The following is an 18130-nucleotide window of genomic DNA, read 5'->3' on the forward strand; positions in this document are numbered from 1 at the left end:
TCCCTGCTTATTTAACTTATATTCAGTGACTATCATTCAAAATGCCCAGCTAGATGAAGCTCAAGCTGGCATCAAGTTTGACAGGAGAAATATCAATAACTTCAGATATGCAGATGACACCACCCTAATGGCAGAAATCAAAGAGGAACTAAAGAGCCTCTTGATGAGAGTGAAAGAGCCAGTTTTAAGTGCTGGATTAAAACTCAAGATTCAAAAACTAAGATCATGGCATCTGGTCCCATCACTTCATGGCAAGTAGATGGGGAAATAACAGAAACAGTGACAGACATTATTTTCTTCATCTTCCAAAATCACTGCAGATGGTGACTGCAGCCTTGAAATTAAAAGATGCTTGCTCTTTGAAAGAAAAGCTATAACAATCCCAGACAGAATATTAAAAAGTAGGAACATCACTTTGCTGACAGAGGTCTCTTTAGTCAAAGCTATGATATTTCCGGTTGTCATGCATGGATGTGAGAGTTGGGCCATAGACAAGACTGCAGGCCAAATAATTGATGCTGAGAAAGATTGAGGGCAGGAGGAAAGGGGGTAACAGGGGATGAGATGTTTGGGTGGCAACACCGACTGAATGGACATGAGTTTGAGCAAACTTGGGGAGACAGTGAAGGACAGGCAAGCGTGGGCGCTGCAGTCCATGGAGGAGTGGGGGTGTCCCAAAGAATTGGACATGACTGAGCAACTGAACAATGACAGAGCTAAAGAATCATAGTCAGAATAAAATGAATTTTCTTGAGGCAAGTCATTTGTTGTAAGATGGGATCACATAGAAGGTTAAATGGAGACCTCTTGGGGCAAAACAGTATCTTGTTTCTGTACAGTTTTCCTTCCCTTTGTTCTGTCCTTCCTACTCTCCCTCCAGTCCTTCTTTCCTTCCTTTTTAAGGAATGTATACATGTGGCTTACATATATTTACGTATACACACATATATAAATATATATATATATTACGTTATATATATATATATAATACATACATCTATGTTTGTTTGGTCGGTCAGCCCATGGATTGTAGCCCACCAGGCTCCTCTGTCCATGGGATTCTCCAGGCAAGAATACTGGAGTGGGCTGCCATGTCCTTCTCCAGGGGAATCTTCCTGACCCAGGAATCGAACTCCAGCCTCTTCTGTCTTCTGAACGGGCAGGAGACATAAGACATATCTTCTTTACCACTAGAGTCACCTGGGAAGTAAGCCCATATATATATATATGTGTGTGTGTGTGTGTGTGTGTGTGTGTGTATATATATGTATGTATATATGTATGTATATATATGCCCCTATATAATTCCCTTACTTTCAGAGAGCTATGTGTAAGTCCTAAATTTCCTGATGAACCCCTGATCCCAGCAATAATTACTTTTATTGAGGAATATGTGGACGACACAGTTGTAAGCACTTTGGATGTATTAACTCACTAGTTCCAAGCTCAGTCACAAATACAGGTGGGTTAATACCAGTAATAAAAACATGAAAACAAATACGTAAAAAACAAGGAGAAAAAAAATGTTTGGTTTTCATCACTGAAAAACGTCAAGAGTGACGTTACAGTTACCAAAAAAAAAAAAAAAAACTAGCTTTGAGACACTAAAATTACAACTGGCTCCTTTAATTCTCGGCGGAAGGTGGGGCCAGGTGGCCCACAAGGAAAGCCCCATCTGGCTGGTCGCGCTCTATCGAGCTTGGGCTTTGTAAGAGCCCGGGCCACGTGATGGCAACGGGCGGCATTCTGTCTTTTTCCGCGCAGTCTCTATGGTATTCGTCTCAGCCCAGTAGCCCCTAGGGAAGCGGCAGTCACGTGACAAGCTCCGGGTTTAAGGCAGGTGCCCACGTGATCCTGGCCTGCAGTAGGGTGGCTGCGGTGGTGTACCTGCGCTCCTGAAGGGCGGGCTGTTAGGTCGTAGTCGCCGCTGCCTCCAACGGACTCTCTGGAGCAGTTAGGCTCGGGAACAAGGAGCCTACGAGGCATTCATCGCTGGTGCCTACGGCACGGGTCTGCTCTTTCTGCCACCTCTGCCTTCCTCATCCCCACCTCTTCGCGAGTGAAGTCCCCTTTGGGTTTCAAGACCTTGGGTCCTGAGGCCCAAACTTGAGACGAACCTCCCGCTCTCCCTCTTTCCTTCTCATCCTCCATCTCTTCCTTTGCATCACCGAATCACTTCGCCTTTGAGCTGGCCAGCTCGGCGGTGCCTTGAGGCCAAGTTCCAGTCGGTAAAGGTAACCGTGCGGAAAGCGGACCCCCGGTGGACAAAGGCGGAGGCGAGAATAGAGCAGGCCTAAGGACCGCAGGCGAGGAGAACAGGCGGCTGAGGGGGTGAACAAGGGGAAAAAAAAAAAGAGAGAGTACTGCGGATTTAGAAGAGACTGGAAAAGACTTGTTGCACGATGGAAGAATCTGACTCTGAAAAAAAGATGGAGAAAGAGAATCTGGGGCCGAGAATGGATCCTCCCATGGGGGAACCGGAAGGATCGCTTGGGTAGGTGAAGGGTATTAACTGAAAACTGGAAGCGGGGGTGGGGGGGGGGCGTAGACGTTCTGACTGAAGGGAGTATTGTGAATTAGAATACCCCACCTATGATAAATTGCTTCGATTTGCCAGTAAGGTTGCTTTTGGTGATTGGATAAGCTATCAAGAGGCCTGGTTGTTGGGACAAGCATGATATCACTCCAGGGAGTGAGGATTGTTCTAAGGAGGCAATCTGGATTGTTTTGAATTGTCCATAAAGAAGATTTGACGTCATTATGTTGAGAATAAGACTGAGAAGAGAGCTGGTTTTTCCTGGACAGAGATCAGTGGCTTGAGAATGCTTTCTGTGCCAATTTGTACTTGAGTTTGAGAATTTACATACTTTGTGCCTGTGATGAGTGAGATATGACTTGGAAGGACAGCTGAAGGAATAAAGATTTAGAAAAATATGCTGACTTTGAAAAAAGACATTCAAATATGACAATATTGTTTGGTTTATTAAAACATTTGTAAATGTTGCTTTGATAGTGTTTTAAGGTGGTAAAAAACTGAATGTTGAATTTTAACTCCTTTATATTTCTAAATACATCGTAGGAGCTATCTCCTCAGCAGGTAATTACAGTTTTATAATTTAGGAAATTGATGGCCTCTGTTTAACTAAGGTCTGCCACACAGCTGTACTTAGCTGTTGTGCTAAATATGCTCTTTTGCACCTCTGCATTTTTTTAAAAAATTGTTTCATTCTAATTTCCAAGGCAGCTGGATCATTGAAACTCTGTCTTTTGGTTTATATCTGCAGGTGGGTGCTACCAAATACAGCCATGAAGAAAAAGGTAAGATGTGTTAGGTACATCAAAAACATGAAAGTAAAGGTAAGACATTACTGTTTAGGGAATATATTTGTGGTCACATTTGCCATCTTTTCTTGACTGTTGTCGGAGCCTTCTACATGTTCTCCCTGACTCTTGTCCCCTTCTTTGCTATCAGATTTAATTTTTTCTAACATAGAAATCTCCCATACACATACTAAAGAACTTTTTGTAACTTCCCAAAGCCCACTAAATACAATCCAAAAGATTCATCTTATAGAATGCCCTTTAAAATTATATTCCTGACTAAATCATCTGCCACACCTTTAAACCCTATCATAGCCATGCAGCATCTGTTTTTCTCCAAGTTTACAGATTAATTTGCATTTTGGGCAAGCTATGCACGCACACTACACATGTCTCTGCCTGCACATTTATGTTGAACCCAGCTCAGATGTTACCACTATAAGGTTTCATGTGAGTTCTCCAAATGGAATTGTGCTCTTACGGTAATGTTCCCCACCTTGGGGTTTAGGAAGGATAGATAAGGGCACAGCTCTGGAGCAAATTTCTGACCCTTTTAGGCTTTCAGCTTCCTCATTTATAAAATGGTGATAATAGTGTTACCTATCTCATAAGATTGTTATTAAGCTTAAATAATCAAATGCAGATAGAGCACTTAAATTAGTACTTAATACAGTTAACCTTGATAAGTCTTTCATAAGCTATTAAAATAAGATTTCTTAAATTAAAAACCAAAGACCATAAAAAAAGAATGAAATACTGTCATTTGCATCAGTATGGATGGACCTAGAGAATTTTGTGCTCAAAGACAAATGCTATATGATGTCACTTATATATGGAATCTAAAAACTAATACAGATGAATCTATACACAAAATAGAGAAAGACACAGAAAGCAAACTACTGGTTACAAAGGAGAGAGAGACAATTTAGGGGTATGAGAGTAACATATACAAGCTACTATATACAAAATAGATAAGCAAAAAATATTTATTGTTTAGCATGGGGAATTATACTCATTATCTTTTAATAACCTATAGTGGAATATAATCTGCAAAAATGAATCACTGTTCTATATACCTGAAACTATTATAACTAATTATTTTGTCATAAATATTGTTTGTATGCATGCTAAGTCATTTCAGTCATGTCCAACTCTTTGAGACTCTATAGACTGCAGCCGGCCGGGCTCCTCTGTGCATGGGATTCTCCAGGATAGAATACTGGAGTGGGTTGCTGTGCTCTCCTCCAGGGGATCTGACCAACCCAAGGATAAATACTATGTATTAGTATTCAATTAACAAAAAAAGAAATATACTATATTTAGTCTTTATTTAATAATTCAGTTATATAACTTCAGTTTGCAGAGGAAATGTTCTTGATGAGCCTGTCTAAAGTTGCTATCAACAAGGATGCCTAAAAATACCAGAAATTTGTAAATGCTTGAGAGTAAAAATAAAACTTTTTTTTCTAATGACTTTAAACAATATCCTCAGTAACACTTCCTTAGTAAGATAAAGTTATATAGCTAAATAGTTAGATTAAGTGGAACTTGAGTGTAGTATACGTTTTTAATATTCTCAATATTTGTAATTATAAATTTTTATAAAATATCTTAGAATTGAAGATAAAATGTGTACCCCCTTATCTGAAAATCAAAGTAATTGGAACTATAGTTCATAAATTTTAAGTGAGAAAAGACTCTTAAAAGTTATATCACCTAGTTTCTCTCTTAGTGCAAGTGTCTTTGTTAAATGCTGTCACTGACTAGAAGGTGCTTACCTTCACTGTTTCCACTGGACAATTCTCATTGCTAAAAATTTGCTTGTTTTATATCTTTTTGTTTTGATGGCTTGCTCATTCTTTTGATGAATGTATTTTAAGTGACTGTTATATATGTTAGGCACTGAAGACTTAAAGGGAATTCTCCTTGCCATTCAGGAGCTCAGAGTCTTGTGAGACACACTGAAACAAAAATTGAATAACTGCAATGCATTATGGTCTTTGCAGTATCATAAGAATGTCATGGGAGAAAAGAGATGAAGTATACCTAAGCCAGCCTAGAGTATTGGAATCAGAGAAATTATTATTATTTATTTATTTATTTTAATTGGAGGCTAATTACTTTACAATATTGTGGTGGTTTTTGCCATACATTCACATGAATCAGCCATGGGTGTACATGTGTTCCCCATCCTGAACCCCCTCCCACCTCCCTCCCCATCCCATCCCTCTGGGTCATCCCAGTGCACCAGCCCTGAGCACCCTGTCTCATGCATTGAACCTGGACTGGCAATCTGTTTCATATATGATAGTATACATGTTTCAATGTTATTCTCTCAAATCATCCCACCCTTGCCTTCTCCCAGAGTCTAAAAGTCTGTTCTTTACATCTGTGTCTCTTTTGCTATCTTGCATATAGGGTCATCATTACCATCTTTCTAAATTCCATATATATGCATTAATATACTGTATTGGTGTTTTTCTTTCTGACTTACTTCACTCTGTATAATAGGCTCCAGTTTCATCCACCTCATTAGAACTGATTCAAATGCATTCTTTTTAATAGCTGAGTAATATTCCATTGTGTATATGTACCACAGCTTTCTTATCCATTCGTCTGCTGATGGACATCTAGGTTGCTTCCATGTCCTAGCTATTGTAAACAGTGCTGTGATGAACATTGGGGTACACATGTCTCTTTCAATTCTGGTTTCCTCAGTGTGTATGCCCAGCAGTGGGATTGCTGGGTCATATGGCAGTTCTATTTCCAGTTTTTTAAGGAATCTCCACACTGTTCTCCATAGTGGTTGTACTGATTTGCATTCCCACCAACAGTGTAAGAGGGTTCCTTTTCTCTGCACCCTCTCCAGCATTTATTGTTTGTAGACTTTTTGATAGCAGCCATTCTGACTGGCATGAGATGGTACCTCATTGTGGTTTTGATTTTCATTTCTCTGATAATGAGTGATGTTGAGCATCTTTTCATGTGTTTGTTAGCCATCTGTATGTCTTCTTTGGAGAAATGTCTGTTTAGTTCTTTGGCCCATTTTTTGATTGGGTCATTTATTTTTCTGGAATTGAGCTGCAGGAGCTGCTTGTATATTTTTGAGATTAATTCTTTGTCAGTTGCTTCATTTGCTATTATTTTCTCCCATTCTGAAGGCTGTCTTTTCACCTTGCTTATAGTTTCCTTTGTTGTGCAAAAGCTTTTAAGTTTAATTAGGTCCCATTTGTTTATTTTTGCTTTTATTTCCATTACTTTGGGAGGTGGGTCATAGAGGATCCTGCTATGGTTTACATCAGAGAGTGTTTTGACTATGTTTTCCGGAATCAGAGAAATTCTTGAGATGATTGCTGAACCAAGTCTTAAAGGATAAGTGGAGCTTAGGTGAAGAAAGAAAAGGGAGTGTAAAGTTAATGGCAGAGAGTTCAGCATAAAAAATGATATAGAACTGGGCTCCCTGGAGACCTGACACATTCAAAGAAACTACAAGCAGTTCAGTTCATTGTGGCTGGACTCTACAAGTTTCAGGCTAGGAGGGTCAGAAGACAAGGGCAGAGGAGTAGATAAGCCAAATCAAGGAGGGTCTTATATGTAGTTTAAGGACTTGATCCTGTAAGCAATGGGACACTTATGAAAAGAAAGAAAAGAGTATCTAGGACTTCCCAGGTGTCTCAGTGGTAAATCCACCTGCCAATGTAGGAGACGTGGGTTTGATCCCTGGGTTGGGGAGATACCCTGGAGAAGGAAATGGCAACCCACTCCAGTATTTTTGCCTGGAAAATCCCATGGCAGAGGATTCGGTTGGGCTACACTTCATGGGGTTACAAACTGTCGGACACAACTGAGCAACTGAGCACACGCACAGTGCAAAAGAGTAAATAATGGAACAAAATTATGAAGGTGAGTAAAAGGGATGAGATTAATGGCAGAAGTGGTAAGGTTGACCCTGAGGAAGAGGGTGAAATTTAATTTATACTGAAATACCCTGACAGATAGTGCAGTGCATAAAATATTAGATTATGAGAGTTTCCTGTTAAGTTGATTCCTTTCATCAGATTATTGGAGCTTCCTTTATTTCACTAACGTAGTACTGAATGTATGATAGTATATATTTATAACATGATAAATTCACCGTGATTCTATCACCAAGAGAAATTGTGACTTATGACAGGTAAGTGACTGGTCTCTGAAATTCTAGGTACCTCCATGTTCACATTGGTCAGAGAGCTAGTCAATTACAAGTATCCACTTTAGGTTGTGTGTACTGTCACTTCAGTAAAACATCAAGTTCAAGAGATAAATAGATCCCTTTAGATTTGATTTGCCCTTGATTGCTGACTTCTTTCTTTTCTTTTTTCCCATTTTGTCTTTAGGTGCTGTTGATGGGTAAAAGTGGGTCGGGTAAGACCAGCATGAGGTCTATTATCTTTGCAAATTATATTGCAAGAGACACACGTCGCCTTGGTGCAACAAGTAAGATGTTTTATCTTATTGTAAAGTCATGTGATCTTAATCTGCATAACACACTTGGTTGCAGTAGCTTGGTGATACAGAGACTGACAGATTTGTTTTTGAGCACTTTTCCTTTTTTTTCCATTCCTTCTCAGAAGGATGTGACCTAATTCTGGTTACTACTGCTGGCTCTCTTGGAGAGGTTCTTTTCTTTCTAGGTTGCTTACCAAATGGGATATCCTTGTCCAACTTCGTTTTTATCCTGTTCTTTCTCAACAAGCATAGAGGTCCTTTCGTTTGTTCAACTTTTATATGGGGGAGGGTATTTATTTTTAACTGTTATTATGTAAAAAGAAATTAATTATAGGTGTTAACAAGCACAACATTAAAATATATGATTTTTAAAGCAGTTGTTAGTCCTAGTCTTATTAAAAGGTAAATTGCTGGGGTTGGGAGGCTGTCAGAGGACGATTATTTGGATCTGTATTCTATTTCTCTTCCTGGATATACATAGATGTTCTCATTGGAATTCAAGCTTTGACTTGAGAAATGTTTCATTGCCCTTTATGGTTTGAATCTTAAATCTGATTTCTTAGTACAAGCTAGCTGGGCTGCCATGGCTGCTCAGTAGATCTATGCTCCTGGGAGACCCTTTCTGTCTTTAGACTATAATGCCATTTCATTTTGTAGCATCCAAGAATTTTTGGATTCTTGGTCCTTGGCCTTAGGTAACAAAACCGTTGTCCTACTTGGCTTTCGATTTTTCCTGATCTGGGTTACTAGCATCTTGAACACTTTTAGGGACAAGCTACCTACTACTTCCAAAGGTATCTCATTATGGTTTCAAGAACCACAGACATTTTTAAAACACACCTATATTCCAGATGCTAGGATACAAAGGAGAAAGAAACCTCTTTTCTGTTCTTAAAGTGCTTAGAGTATAGTATAGACTCTCATAATTGGGTAAGCTTATAATGATTAGAAAGTTATTTCTTAGTTAAAGCCCCAGATCTATTTCCCTTTATTTCTGTTAGTTGGTACCCTTTCTGTTCTCTTGAACCTCTGCAAATATTTTAGTATGATTAATGTCTCAATCTATCCTAGCCATCCCTTGCCTCCCAAATCTTATCTTCCTTTAGTTAAAAATCTCTGGTTCCTCCTCTCTCTCATTTGACATCATTTTGAAGTATTTTTAGGGACTTGTTTGAATATGTCTGTATTTTTTTAGAGCTGAGATTTAAATGAAGACATGGTCTAATCACAGGAGAGTATGACTAGTACATCTTTTGTCCTGGGTGTCACACTGCTGTTAGCACAGTCTAGCCTCTACTCTCCTGTGGAGTGGCTTTCATTATACTGAGTCATACTAAAAAGTATTACTTTTCACATATATTTTTATTAAAACACAAATCATCCTTTTGATTCTTATGCACTTAACAGTTTGAACATATGAATAAATGTTTATTGAATTATTCAGTTTTGATTGTTTTAGCCCATGAAAGGTTAACTTTGAAATCTAGAACAAGTTACTGTCTCACTGGGCCTGTTTCCTTATCCATAGAAAAGGAGTTGGATCCTATTTTCATTTTAGCTACTTATTTGCTCATCTGATATGTTAACTATCCTTCCTAGCTTTGTGCAATTTTTACATTTGATAAGCATCTCATCTAGTTTTCATCTACGTCATTTATCAAAAATTTTGGTCAGGACAGGGTCCTATGGTCTATTATGCCTCAAGAGACTTCCTTCTAGAAATTATCTGTTCAGACTCCTCCCTGTTTTGATTGGCTATATTTTAATTTTTTTCTGTTCTTCCAAGTTTAATACTTGGACCTTAATCAAATGGTTTCAGTAGAACAGACAAAGTTAATGTTTAATTATATGCTGTTCTATTTACTTCAGTTCTCATATGAACTTCATTTTAATAGGTGAAGAAAATATGACCTTGAAGTTAAGCTCACTCAACTCATGAGTGTTAGAGCTAGAATGTCAGTCTGTGCTCCTGCTTTATTCATTAGGCTACAGCTGCAATTTCTGGCAGACTTCTCTTTGTGTTTTAAGTTCTGCACCTTTCATTGAAGTTGTTTTCTAGTCCAGTTAATATTTTTGTCTTTAGCTAATCAGAGTTGAATGACTACTCTGAGTCTGGTGAATAGTCTTATCACCCAAATTTCAGAGCTAGTCAAGCTACTTACAGTAGTTATGAAATAATCCAGCAGCTTCATTAAAATGTTATGAAAAGAATGTTGCAAATTATATTAACCCTGTACATTTAAACAGGCCATTTATTTAACAAATGTTTTTCTGGAGCTTCCTGTGGATGGGACAGGGCTCTTGGGGCTATCTCAAGTGGGACCTTTATTGATAATACTTTGTTAGTAATTACTATATTTCTTAAAGTTGGTAAAAGTATACTTCAAAATATTATGTTGACCTTAATGCTTTAGTGTATCATTAACTAGCTTGTCATTTCTGGAAGAAAGGTCTGAGTTCTACTGCTAAATTTATAGACTAAATGAAAATATGTATAGTATATTGATTTTTGCTTACTGTTCAGTTTTGTTCAATTGCTGATTTTCTTTAAAAGTAGTGAAAGAGTACATATTCTAAAATATTATATCACTTTGAATGTTTTAGTGTTTTTCTAGTTTGTCATTGCTGAAAAAAGTCCAGTTTCATTTTATTAAACTTAGAGTGTACTGTGTTTTGGAATTTGAAGTAAGGATACAGAATGGTGGTATTTATTTATTAGGGCACTGTTAAAATGTTTGTTGGAATAGTAAACTTGTCAATAAAAATTGTGCTTATGAAGTATGTTAGTCTCAAACACTGTTGACAGCTCCAAGATTTCCTACCTTCTCAAAATTCTCTTATCTCTTGGCTTTTATTTAATGCTGTATTACCCTGGTTTTATTGCTTTATCTTTAATCATCCCTCCCTTTAAAAAAAAGAATTTCTTCTTTCTGCCCCATAAGTGTATGTGATTTCTCAAAGCTCTGTTCTTGGTTCTTTCCAGTTGCTCTTATGATAGCAAGACAGGAAGACTAGGAGAGCCAGAGGGCCCTGTAGGAGAACTGAGACTGAAGAGAGAGGCAGAAAGTGGGGGTTAGATCATAAAGTGCCCTGTATGCCAAGTCAGGTAGTTTAAACTGAAGTTGGAGGGAAACCCTTAGAGAGTTTCTAACAGAAAAGTAATATGATCAGATTTCATTATTTTTAATTTTCAACTTTAATTACAAAAGTAGTATTTGTGAAAAGTCCCTCATTCTCAGGCCTACTTCCTATGGACAACCATCACTAATAATTTGAGGTTATCCTTCTGGCCTTATTTTTTCTGAGCATATGCAGTCATGCATAGAGACATATTATTATTTTACTTTTTAAAGAAGGATTAAGTAAAATCTGCATTGTGGAGAGATCATTATATCTGTAATATGGAGGATAGATTGGAGAGAGGCAAGGGAAGAAACAGATTGACAAATTAGGGAACTATTTTTAGTAGACCAGGTAAGAGATGATGGGGGCTTAATGTGGGTTAGGGTAGTAGTAGTGGATATGTTGAGAAGCAAATGGATTTGGGATATATTTAAGAGGTAAAGTCATCAGGACTTGCTGGTATGTTTGGGGGGAATGAAGTAGGAAAGAGTGAACTCAGGATGAAACTTAAGGTTTTGGCTTAGTCACCTGGTTAAAATCACTGAATTAGGGAAGACTAAAAGAGGAATAGATTTTGTGGGAAGAATGGGGAGATGATGTTATATTTGGATATATTGAGTTTGGGATACTTGCAGTATATGCAAATGAAGATGTCCAATATATGATTCAGAAAGGGAAGAGAGAAATCTGTATTACAGATAAATAATTATGGATTATCAGTATCTAAATGTTAAAATAATATGAATTGATTAGCTTGCCTGGGAGGGGAAGAATACATAGAGAGAAGAGTAGGTTGCCAAAGATGGAATCCTGAAGAACTCCAACATTTAAGGGACAGAAAGAAGAACAGGAACCTGTGAAAGAGGACCTGCTGGAGCAGTTATAGGTCTCCTATCAGAGGCCAAGAGAAGAGAATTTTTTTGAGAAGAGAATAGTCAACAGTGTCATCTGCAGAAAGTAAGACAAGGACTAAAAAGTCCACTGGATTTGGTAATGGGCCATTGGTCACTTGATGAGAACAATTTTTATGATATGGGAGTAGACCAGATTTTTATCCCATGTGCTCCATATCTAAAGTCACTGAATCCTGTCACTTCCTTTGTTATTGTCTTTCCCTTTCTCAGTAGCACTTCTTTCCATTTTTTTTTAGTACTAGACCGTTTACATAGTCTTCAAATTAATAGCAGTTTGAGCACCTACTCTCTCGTAGACTCTGTTGGAAATACAAAGACATGTAAGATATGATTCCTTTTCCAAGGAGGGGGAAAAAGTGGGAAAAGGGAAATAGTTTGAGCAACTACTACATGCCAGGCACTTGAGGTATGATAATCCCTTTAATCCTGTGAGGTCAATAGTATGCCTCCCACCTTTTTTTTAATAGAAGAGGAAACTGATACTCAGGGGTTAAGTGACTTACTCAAGGTCACACAGAGAGGTAGAATGGGTATCTGAGCTAAGAGCTGTTTGACTCCAATGCCCGTATTTTTAAAGTAATGCTTTGCTGCTTATGATCTAGTTTATGAGAAGATAAAATTCCACAAAGTTAGATAGCAGTCAGTTTAAGCAACAGCTTCAAGATAGTCAGAGAAGAAACACCACTGTGTGTTGATTAACTGTTACAGAAATTATAAAGATGATAATTGCTAGACTTTAAGAAATTTCCAGGAAAAGAATTTTCATTATTCCTTGTGATTTTTAGTGCCTGGCAGAGAGTAGATGCTTAATAAATGTTTAAATGAATTCAGAGGGAGTGATGATGGTAAGTGGGGGTGGCTAGGTAGGGTTTTTAGAGGAGGTGGGGTTTAAGCTGGGTCTTAGAAGATGAATCTAACTTTGGAAGAAAGGTGGGGAAGATTTTCAAGGCAGATGGACAGAATAGACAAAGTATAGGGTGGGAAGGGACATGGAAGGCAGAGGTCGCAAACAGGCAGCTTGTATGCTGGATAAGGCCTGTAGATGTGTTTTGTTTGACCTGTGCAATGTTTTAGAAAAATTTGAATTAGTTATCAATATGTAAAAGTTTCCATAAAAACTCTGGATTTCCTGCTACTATTGAAAAATTTAAAGATCTGGAAATCCTGAGCCTATGTTCCTGCATGGCAAATGAGCTAGAGCTAAGTGATTGCTGTCCATTCCATTGTCCCCTTCAGTGGATGTTTACTCTCCATACATGATCAACTTCACACTTGTACGTTTACTGGCCTGGCTCCTATTAGCAAGTTTGCGACCCCTGATATAAAGTGTGTTGGAGGCTGGGGAGGTAGAGGGATTTGGGAGGACTGTGAATAAACTGAATAAAATTGGACTGGAGCAAAAGGCTTTATTAATGTGATTCATTGGGGGAACATAAAGGTAGATTGGAAGCCAAATTCTGAAGGACCTTGCATGCCCCTCTGTAGGCATGGAGGAGCCATTGAAAGTTTATAAAATGGGGAGTGACATGTTCAAAGTAGTGTTAAGAAGATGAACCTGGCAGTAGTCTGTAGGATGAAGTAAAGTGAGTAAGGCTTCCTGAGGCTGAGCATGTGCATGCTCAGTCGTGTCCAACTCTTTACGACCCTATGGACTGCAGCCCACCAGGCTCCTCTGTCCTTGGGATTTTCTAGGCAAGAATGCTGGAGTGGGTTGCCATTCCTCCTCCAGAGAATCTTCCTGACCCAGGAATCAAACCCTCATCTCCTGTGTTACCTGCAGTGCAGGCAGATTCTTTACTGTTTGAGCCATCGGGGAAGCCCCCAAGGCTTCCTGGTGGGAGGTAATTATGGAGCTACTGTAGCTGTATAGACTTGAGAAGGTAAGAGCCTTCCCTAATATTAGTAGCAGATAGTGAAACAAAGAATGGAATTGGGAATAGCAATGAATTGAATGTGGACAGAGGAGTCAAAGATGACCCCCTCAAAATGGGAAAATGATAGGGTCCTTAATCAAAATAAGCAAATCAGTAGAGGGAGTGAGTTTGGTTATGTTTTATGTTCATTTATATTTGGTTTTTGTTGTCCTTTTTAATTTTAATTTTTTTGTGGAATGTATTGATAGGTCAGAAAAGAGCTATTAAATGGTATATGTCTCTGTCTTACATGTTGAAATTTTAACAGTATTATAATTGGAGATTGTTTCTGCTCTAAGCACTAAAACTACTAAAATATATTGACTTACATGAAAGCCATTTCTGTAGCTCAGGATAGTTTAGGTGCCCACCTTGCCACTAAACCACACTGCTAAGCTGAAAATCACCTTCTTCTTGTAGCTTTGAGCATTTCACTCCTTTGGTCCTTCTAAATTCTATGGGTTAGTGCTTTATTTTGAATTTCATCTTGCATGCTACAATTACTAGATTTGTCATATTTGTTTTCCAGTTGATGTAGAACATTCTCATGTTCGATTTCTGGGAAACCTGGTATTGAACCTGTGGGACTGTGGTGGGTAAGTACTATCTGCTTAATTCTTCATAAAGTCAATGACAATAATCATGGCATCTAGTATAATCAGCACAGAGAATGCTATTGCTGCTGTTTAGTCACTAAATTATGTCTGACTCTTTGCAACCCCATGGACTCAGCAAATATACTAGAGTAACTATCATTTGTAATAGATAAATTAGATAAAATTACTTCAGAATTGGCACTTCATTGAATGAAGATATCTGATTTTTCTATTACTGTGAAAATACCCTCTATATTTGACATGTTTAAGCAGTACTCACACAAGCTATATCTAAGTATCTATGGTATGGGATCAATCATCCTTCTCTGTTTCAGATGAAGAAATTAGGTTTCTGTCTCAAGCAGCCTAACACCAATGCTGAGCTCTTAGCCATCACACCATATCATCTCATTCTTTGGTATTTTAATGATTATCTCCAGGCAATCTAAGCAGTTATTTAGACTTCCGCTCTCCAGCTGAGTTCCCCACTATTGGAGGAATAGGAGACAGTTTTTCCTCTTGTGTCCAACACACTTCCAGAATATCCCATCACAAATACACATTCACTGTGCATATGGAGCTCCCTTCCATATGGTGTGCTTTCTATTCTTGCATCTCTATGCTACAGTAGCAATATATAGTGCACAATAATTAGGAGCCCTTAAGCTGTGGAATTAGATTAGGGTTTGTATCTCAGCTTATTTGTTATCTTGGATAGATCATTTAAACACTCTGAGCTACAGGTTTTTCATCTGTATAATAAGAATAATGATGGTACCAACCCATAGAGTTTTGATGATTGAAATTATATATATATATATAAAGTAAAGAAAGTAAAGAAATGTTATAATTAGCTCAGTGTCTCCTAGCTCCTAGTATAGAGCCAATTAGGGAATAGGTGCTCAATGAGTATTTGGTGAAAGAATAACAAATCAGAAAATAACTTCATTATTGCTAACAGGTGGATCACTTAATACACTAGTAGCTTTCTCCATGTAAATCCTTCTTCAGTATCATGGCTTTCAATTCTGTAATCTGTATCAAGAGATTAGTCCAAGTCCTTTGCTTTTAGTTACTAACATGTTATTGTCACTTTTACAGATAAGGCAGCTGAGGTCCAGTGAGATCATGAATCTCCCAAGGTCACATAGCAACTTGAGAGCAGAGTGCAGGACTAGAAGCTGCATTCCCGATTTCTTGTAAAGGAACTGCTATTTATTGAGAGCATGCCATATGCCAGGTTTCATGCTAGATTCTTTCCTTTAGGAAAGAAAAACCATAGATTTTCAGAATAGCCTCCAGAAATTTAGGAAGTTAAATTTACCAGAAACCCCCACCCCAATTCAATGATTATTCTTATTTTCTAGAAATCTATTCAACATTCACTCAGCAAATACCTATTGATCACCTTCTGTGTATCACACAGTAAGAAAAGCATTGAAAGTTACACCATACTAGATTAATATACACAGTATTTGGTGGCTATGACAAAAGCTTTCATAGTACATATCTTTTTTCTTTTCTTCTTTATATAGTTGTTTCATTTTTGTTTTTTTTAAGATTTAATTTTTGTTGAGGTAGCATTTGTTTTTACTATCATATAGATTTCATGTGTACAACATTGTATTTCTACTTCTGTATACCCTACAGCATGCTCGCAACCCAAAATATAGTTTCTCTCCATACAGTTTACCCCCTGTATCCTTTCCACCCACCCCCTGCCCCTTTCCTTCCAATAATCACTACTCTGTTTTCTATATCTATGTGCTTGTTTTTTTAGTTTGATCTGTAAATTTATTATTTTTTATATGATGAGTAAGATCATATGGTATTTGTCCATCTGACTTATTTCACTTAAAATAATATCCACAAGATCTACCCATGTTGTTCATATGTCAAGTTTTCATCTTTTTTATGGTTGAATAGTAGCCCATTGTATATAGATATGACACCTTTTTTATCTATTCATCTGTTGATTGACACTTAGGTGGTTTCCATATCTTATCTATTACAAATAATGCCACAGTGAACATGGGGTGCATGTTTCTTTTCAAGTTAGTGTTTTCATATTCTTTGAATAAATATCCAGAAGTGAGATAGCTGATAGTTGTAGTCTTGATTTTTTGAGGACTCTCCATATTTCTTCCTTTATCGTGGGAATCCACAATAAAGGACAGAAACAGTAAGGACCTAACAGAAGGAGAAGAGATTAAGAAGAGGTGGCAAGAATACAAAGAAATATAAAAGAAAGATCTTGAGAGCCCCTTGGAAAGCAAGGAGATCAAGCCAGTCATTCCTAAAGGAAATCAACCTGAATATTCATTGAAGAGACTGATGCTGAAGCTGAAGCTCCAATAATTTGGCCACCTGATACAAAGAGTCAATTCATTGAAAAGGCCTTGATGCTGGGAAAGATGGTTAGATAGCATCACCAACTCAACAGACATGAATTTGAGCAAACTCCAGGGGATAGTGGAGGACAGAGGAGCTTCTTTTGCTACAATTCATGGAGTCACAAAGAGTCTGACACAATTTGGCAACGGAACAACAGCAACAACATATTTCTTCCATACTGGCTGCACCAACTTACATTCCCACAAAGAGCTCATAAAGGTTCCCCTTTTTCCACTTGTTATTTCTGCCTTTTCGTTAATAGCCAATATAACAGGCCTTAGATGATTATTATGGTTTATATTTACATTTCCCTAGTAATCAGTGACATTGAACATCTTTTCATGCTCCTGTTAACCATTTGCATACATTTGGAAAAATGTCTGTTCAGCTGCTCTGCCCATTTTTTAATCAGATTGTTTTGTTGTTGTTGTTGATGATGATGATGAGTTTATATGGATTATTTATATATTTTAGATATTAGCACATTATCAGATGTATGATTTGAATGTGTTTTCCCATTCAGTCGGTTGTCTGTTTGTTCTGTTGTTAGTTTCTTTTGCTGTGGAGAAGCTTTTTAGTTTGTTGTAGTTCCATTTGTTTATTTTTATTTCTGTTTCCCTTACCTAAGGAGACATATCTAGAAAAATATTGCTAAGACTGATATCAAATACCATACTGCCTAAGTTTTCTTTTAGGAGTTTTATGGCTTCAAATACTGTGTTGAAGTCTTTAGACCATTTCCATTTTCAGTTAATTTTTCTGTATGGTATGAGATTAGTTTAATTTCATTTCTGTATGGTGTGAGATTGATCTAGTTTCTTTTTTCTTTGCATGCTGCTCTTCATTTTTTCCAACACCATTTACTGAAGAGATTATACTTTGTTCATTGCATATTCTTTGCTTCTTTGTCATAAATTAATTTCTGTATATGCATAGATTTCTAGACTCTCAGTTCTGCTCCTTGATCTGTATCTATTTTTCTGCTAATACCATGCATCTTTGATTACTGTGGCTTTGTAGTATTTTGAAATCAGGGAGTGTTATATCTCCACCTTTGTTCTTTTATTCAGAATTACTTTCACTATTTGGGTCTTTTGTAATTCTATACAAATTTTAGGATTATTTCTTCTATTCCTATAAAAATGTTGTTGGAATTTTAATAGGGATTATATTCATTTTGTATATTACTTTGCATTATAGAGACATTTTAACAATATTCTTCTAATCCAAGAGCACACAATATCTTCCCATTTATTTGTTTCTTCAGTTCTTTTTTTATCAGCGATTTATAGATTTCAATGTACGGTTCTTTTGCCTTCTTGATATTCTTTTTGTCGTAGTTATAAATGGGATTGTTTACTTAATCTCTCTATCTCATTAT

General features: G+C 37.4%; 1 protein-coding gene across 2 annotated transcripts in view; it reads left to right on the plus strand.

Annotated features, from left to right (window-relative positions):
- The first annotated feature begins 1800 nt into the window (after positions 1 to 1800).
- LOC110122823 (ras-related GTP-binding protein B) overlaps positions 1801 to 18130 on the plus strand; it is a 34032-nt gene continuing 17702 nt past the window's right edge. The window contains exons 1-5 of one of the 2 annotated variants that reach the window (XM_020870384.2): positions 1801 to 2494; positions 3285 to 3318; positions 7698 to 7797; positions 12083 to 12166; positions 14289 to 14355. In XM_020870384.2, coding sequence (XP_020726043.1) covers positions 2403 to 2494; positions 3285 to 3318; positions 7698 to 7797; positions 12083 to 12166; positions 14289 to 14355 — 377 coding nt within the window. In that variant the 5' untranslated portion in view covers positions 1801 to 2402. The remainder of the gene's footprint in view (positions 2495 to 3284; positions 3319 to 7697; positions 7798 to 12082; positions 12167 to 14288; positions 14356 to 18130) is intronic. The other variant, XM_020870385.2, reaches the window with a different exon arrangement.

This window comes from Odocoileus virginianus, unplaced genomic scaffold (genome assembly GCF_023699985.2).
Source record: "Odocoileus virginianus isolate 20LAN1187 ecotype Illinois unplaced genomic scaffold, Ovbor_1.2 Unplaced_Contig_50, whole genome shotgun sequence".
Lineage (NCBI taxonomy): Eukaryota > Metazoa > Chordata > Mammalia > Artiodactyla > Cervidae > Odocoileus > Odocoileus virginianus.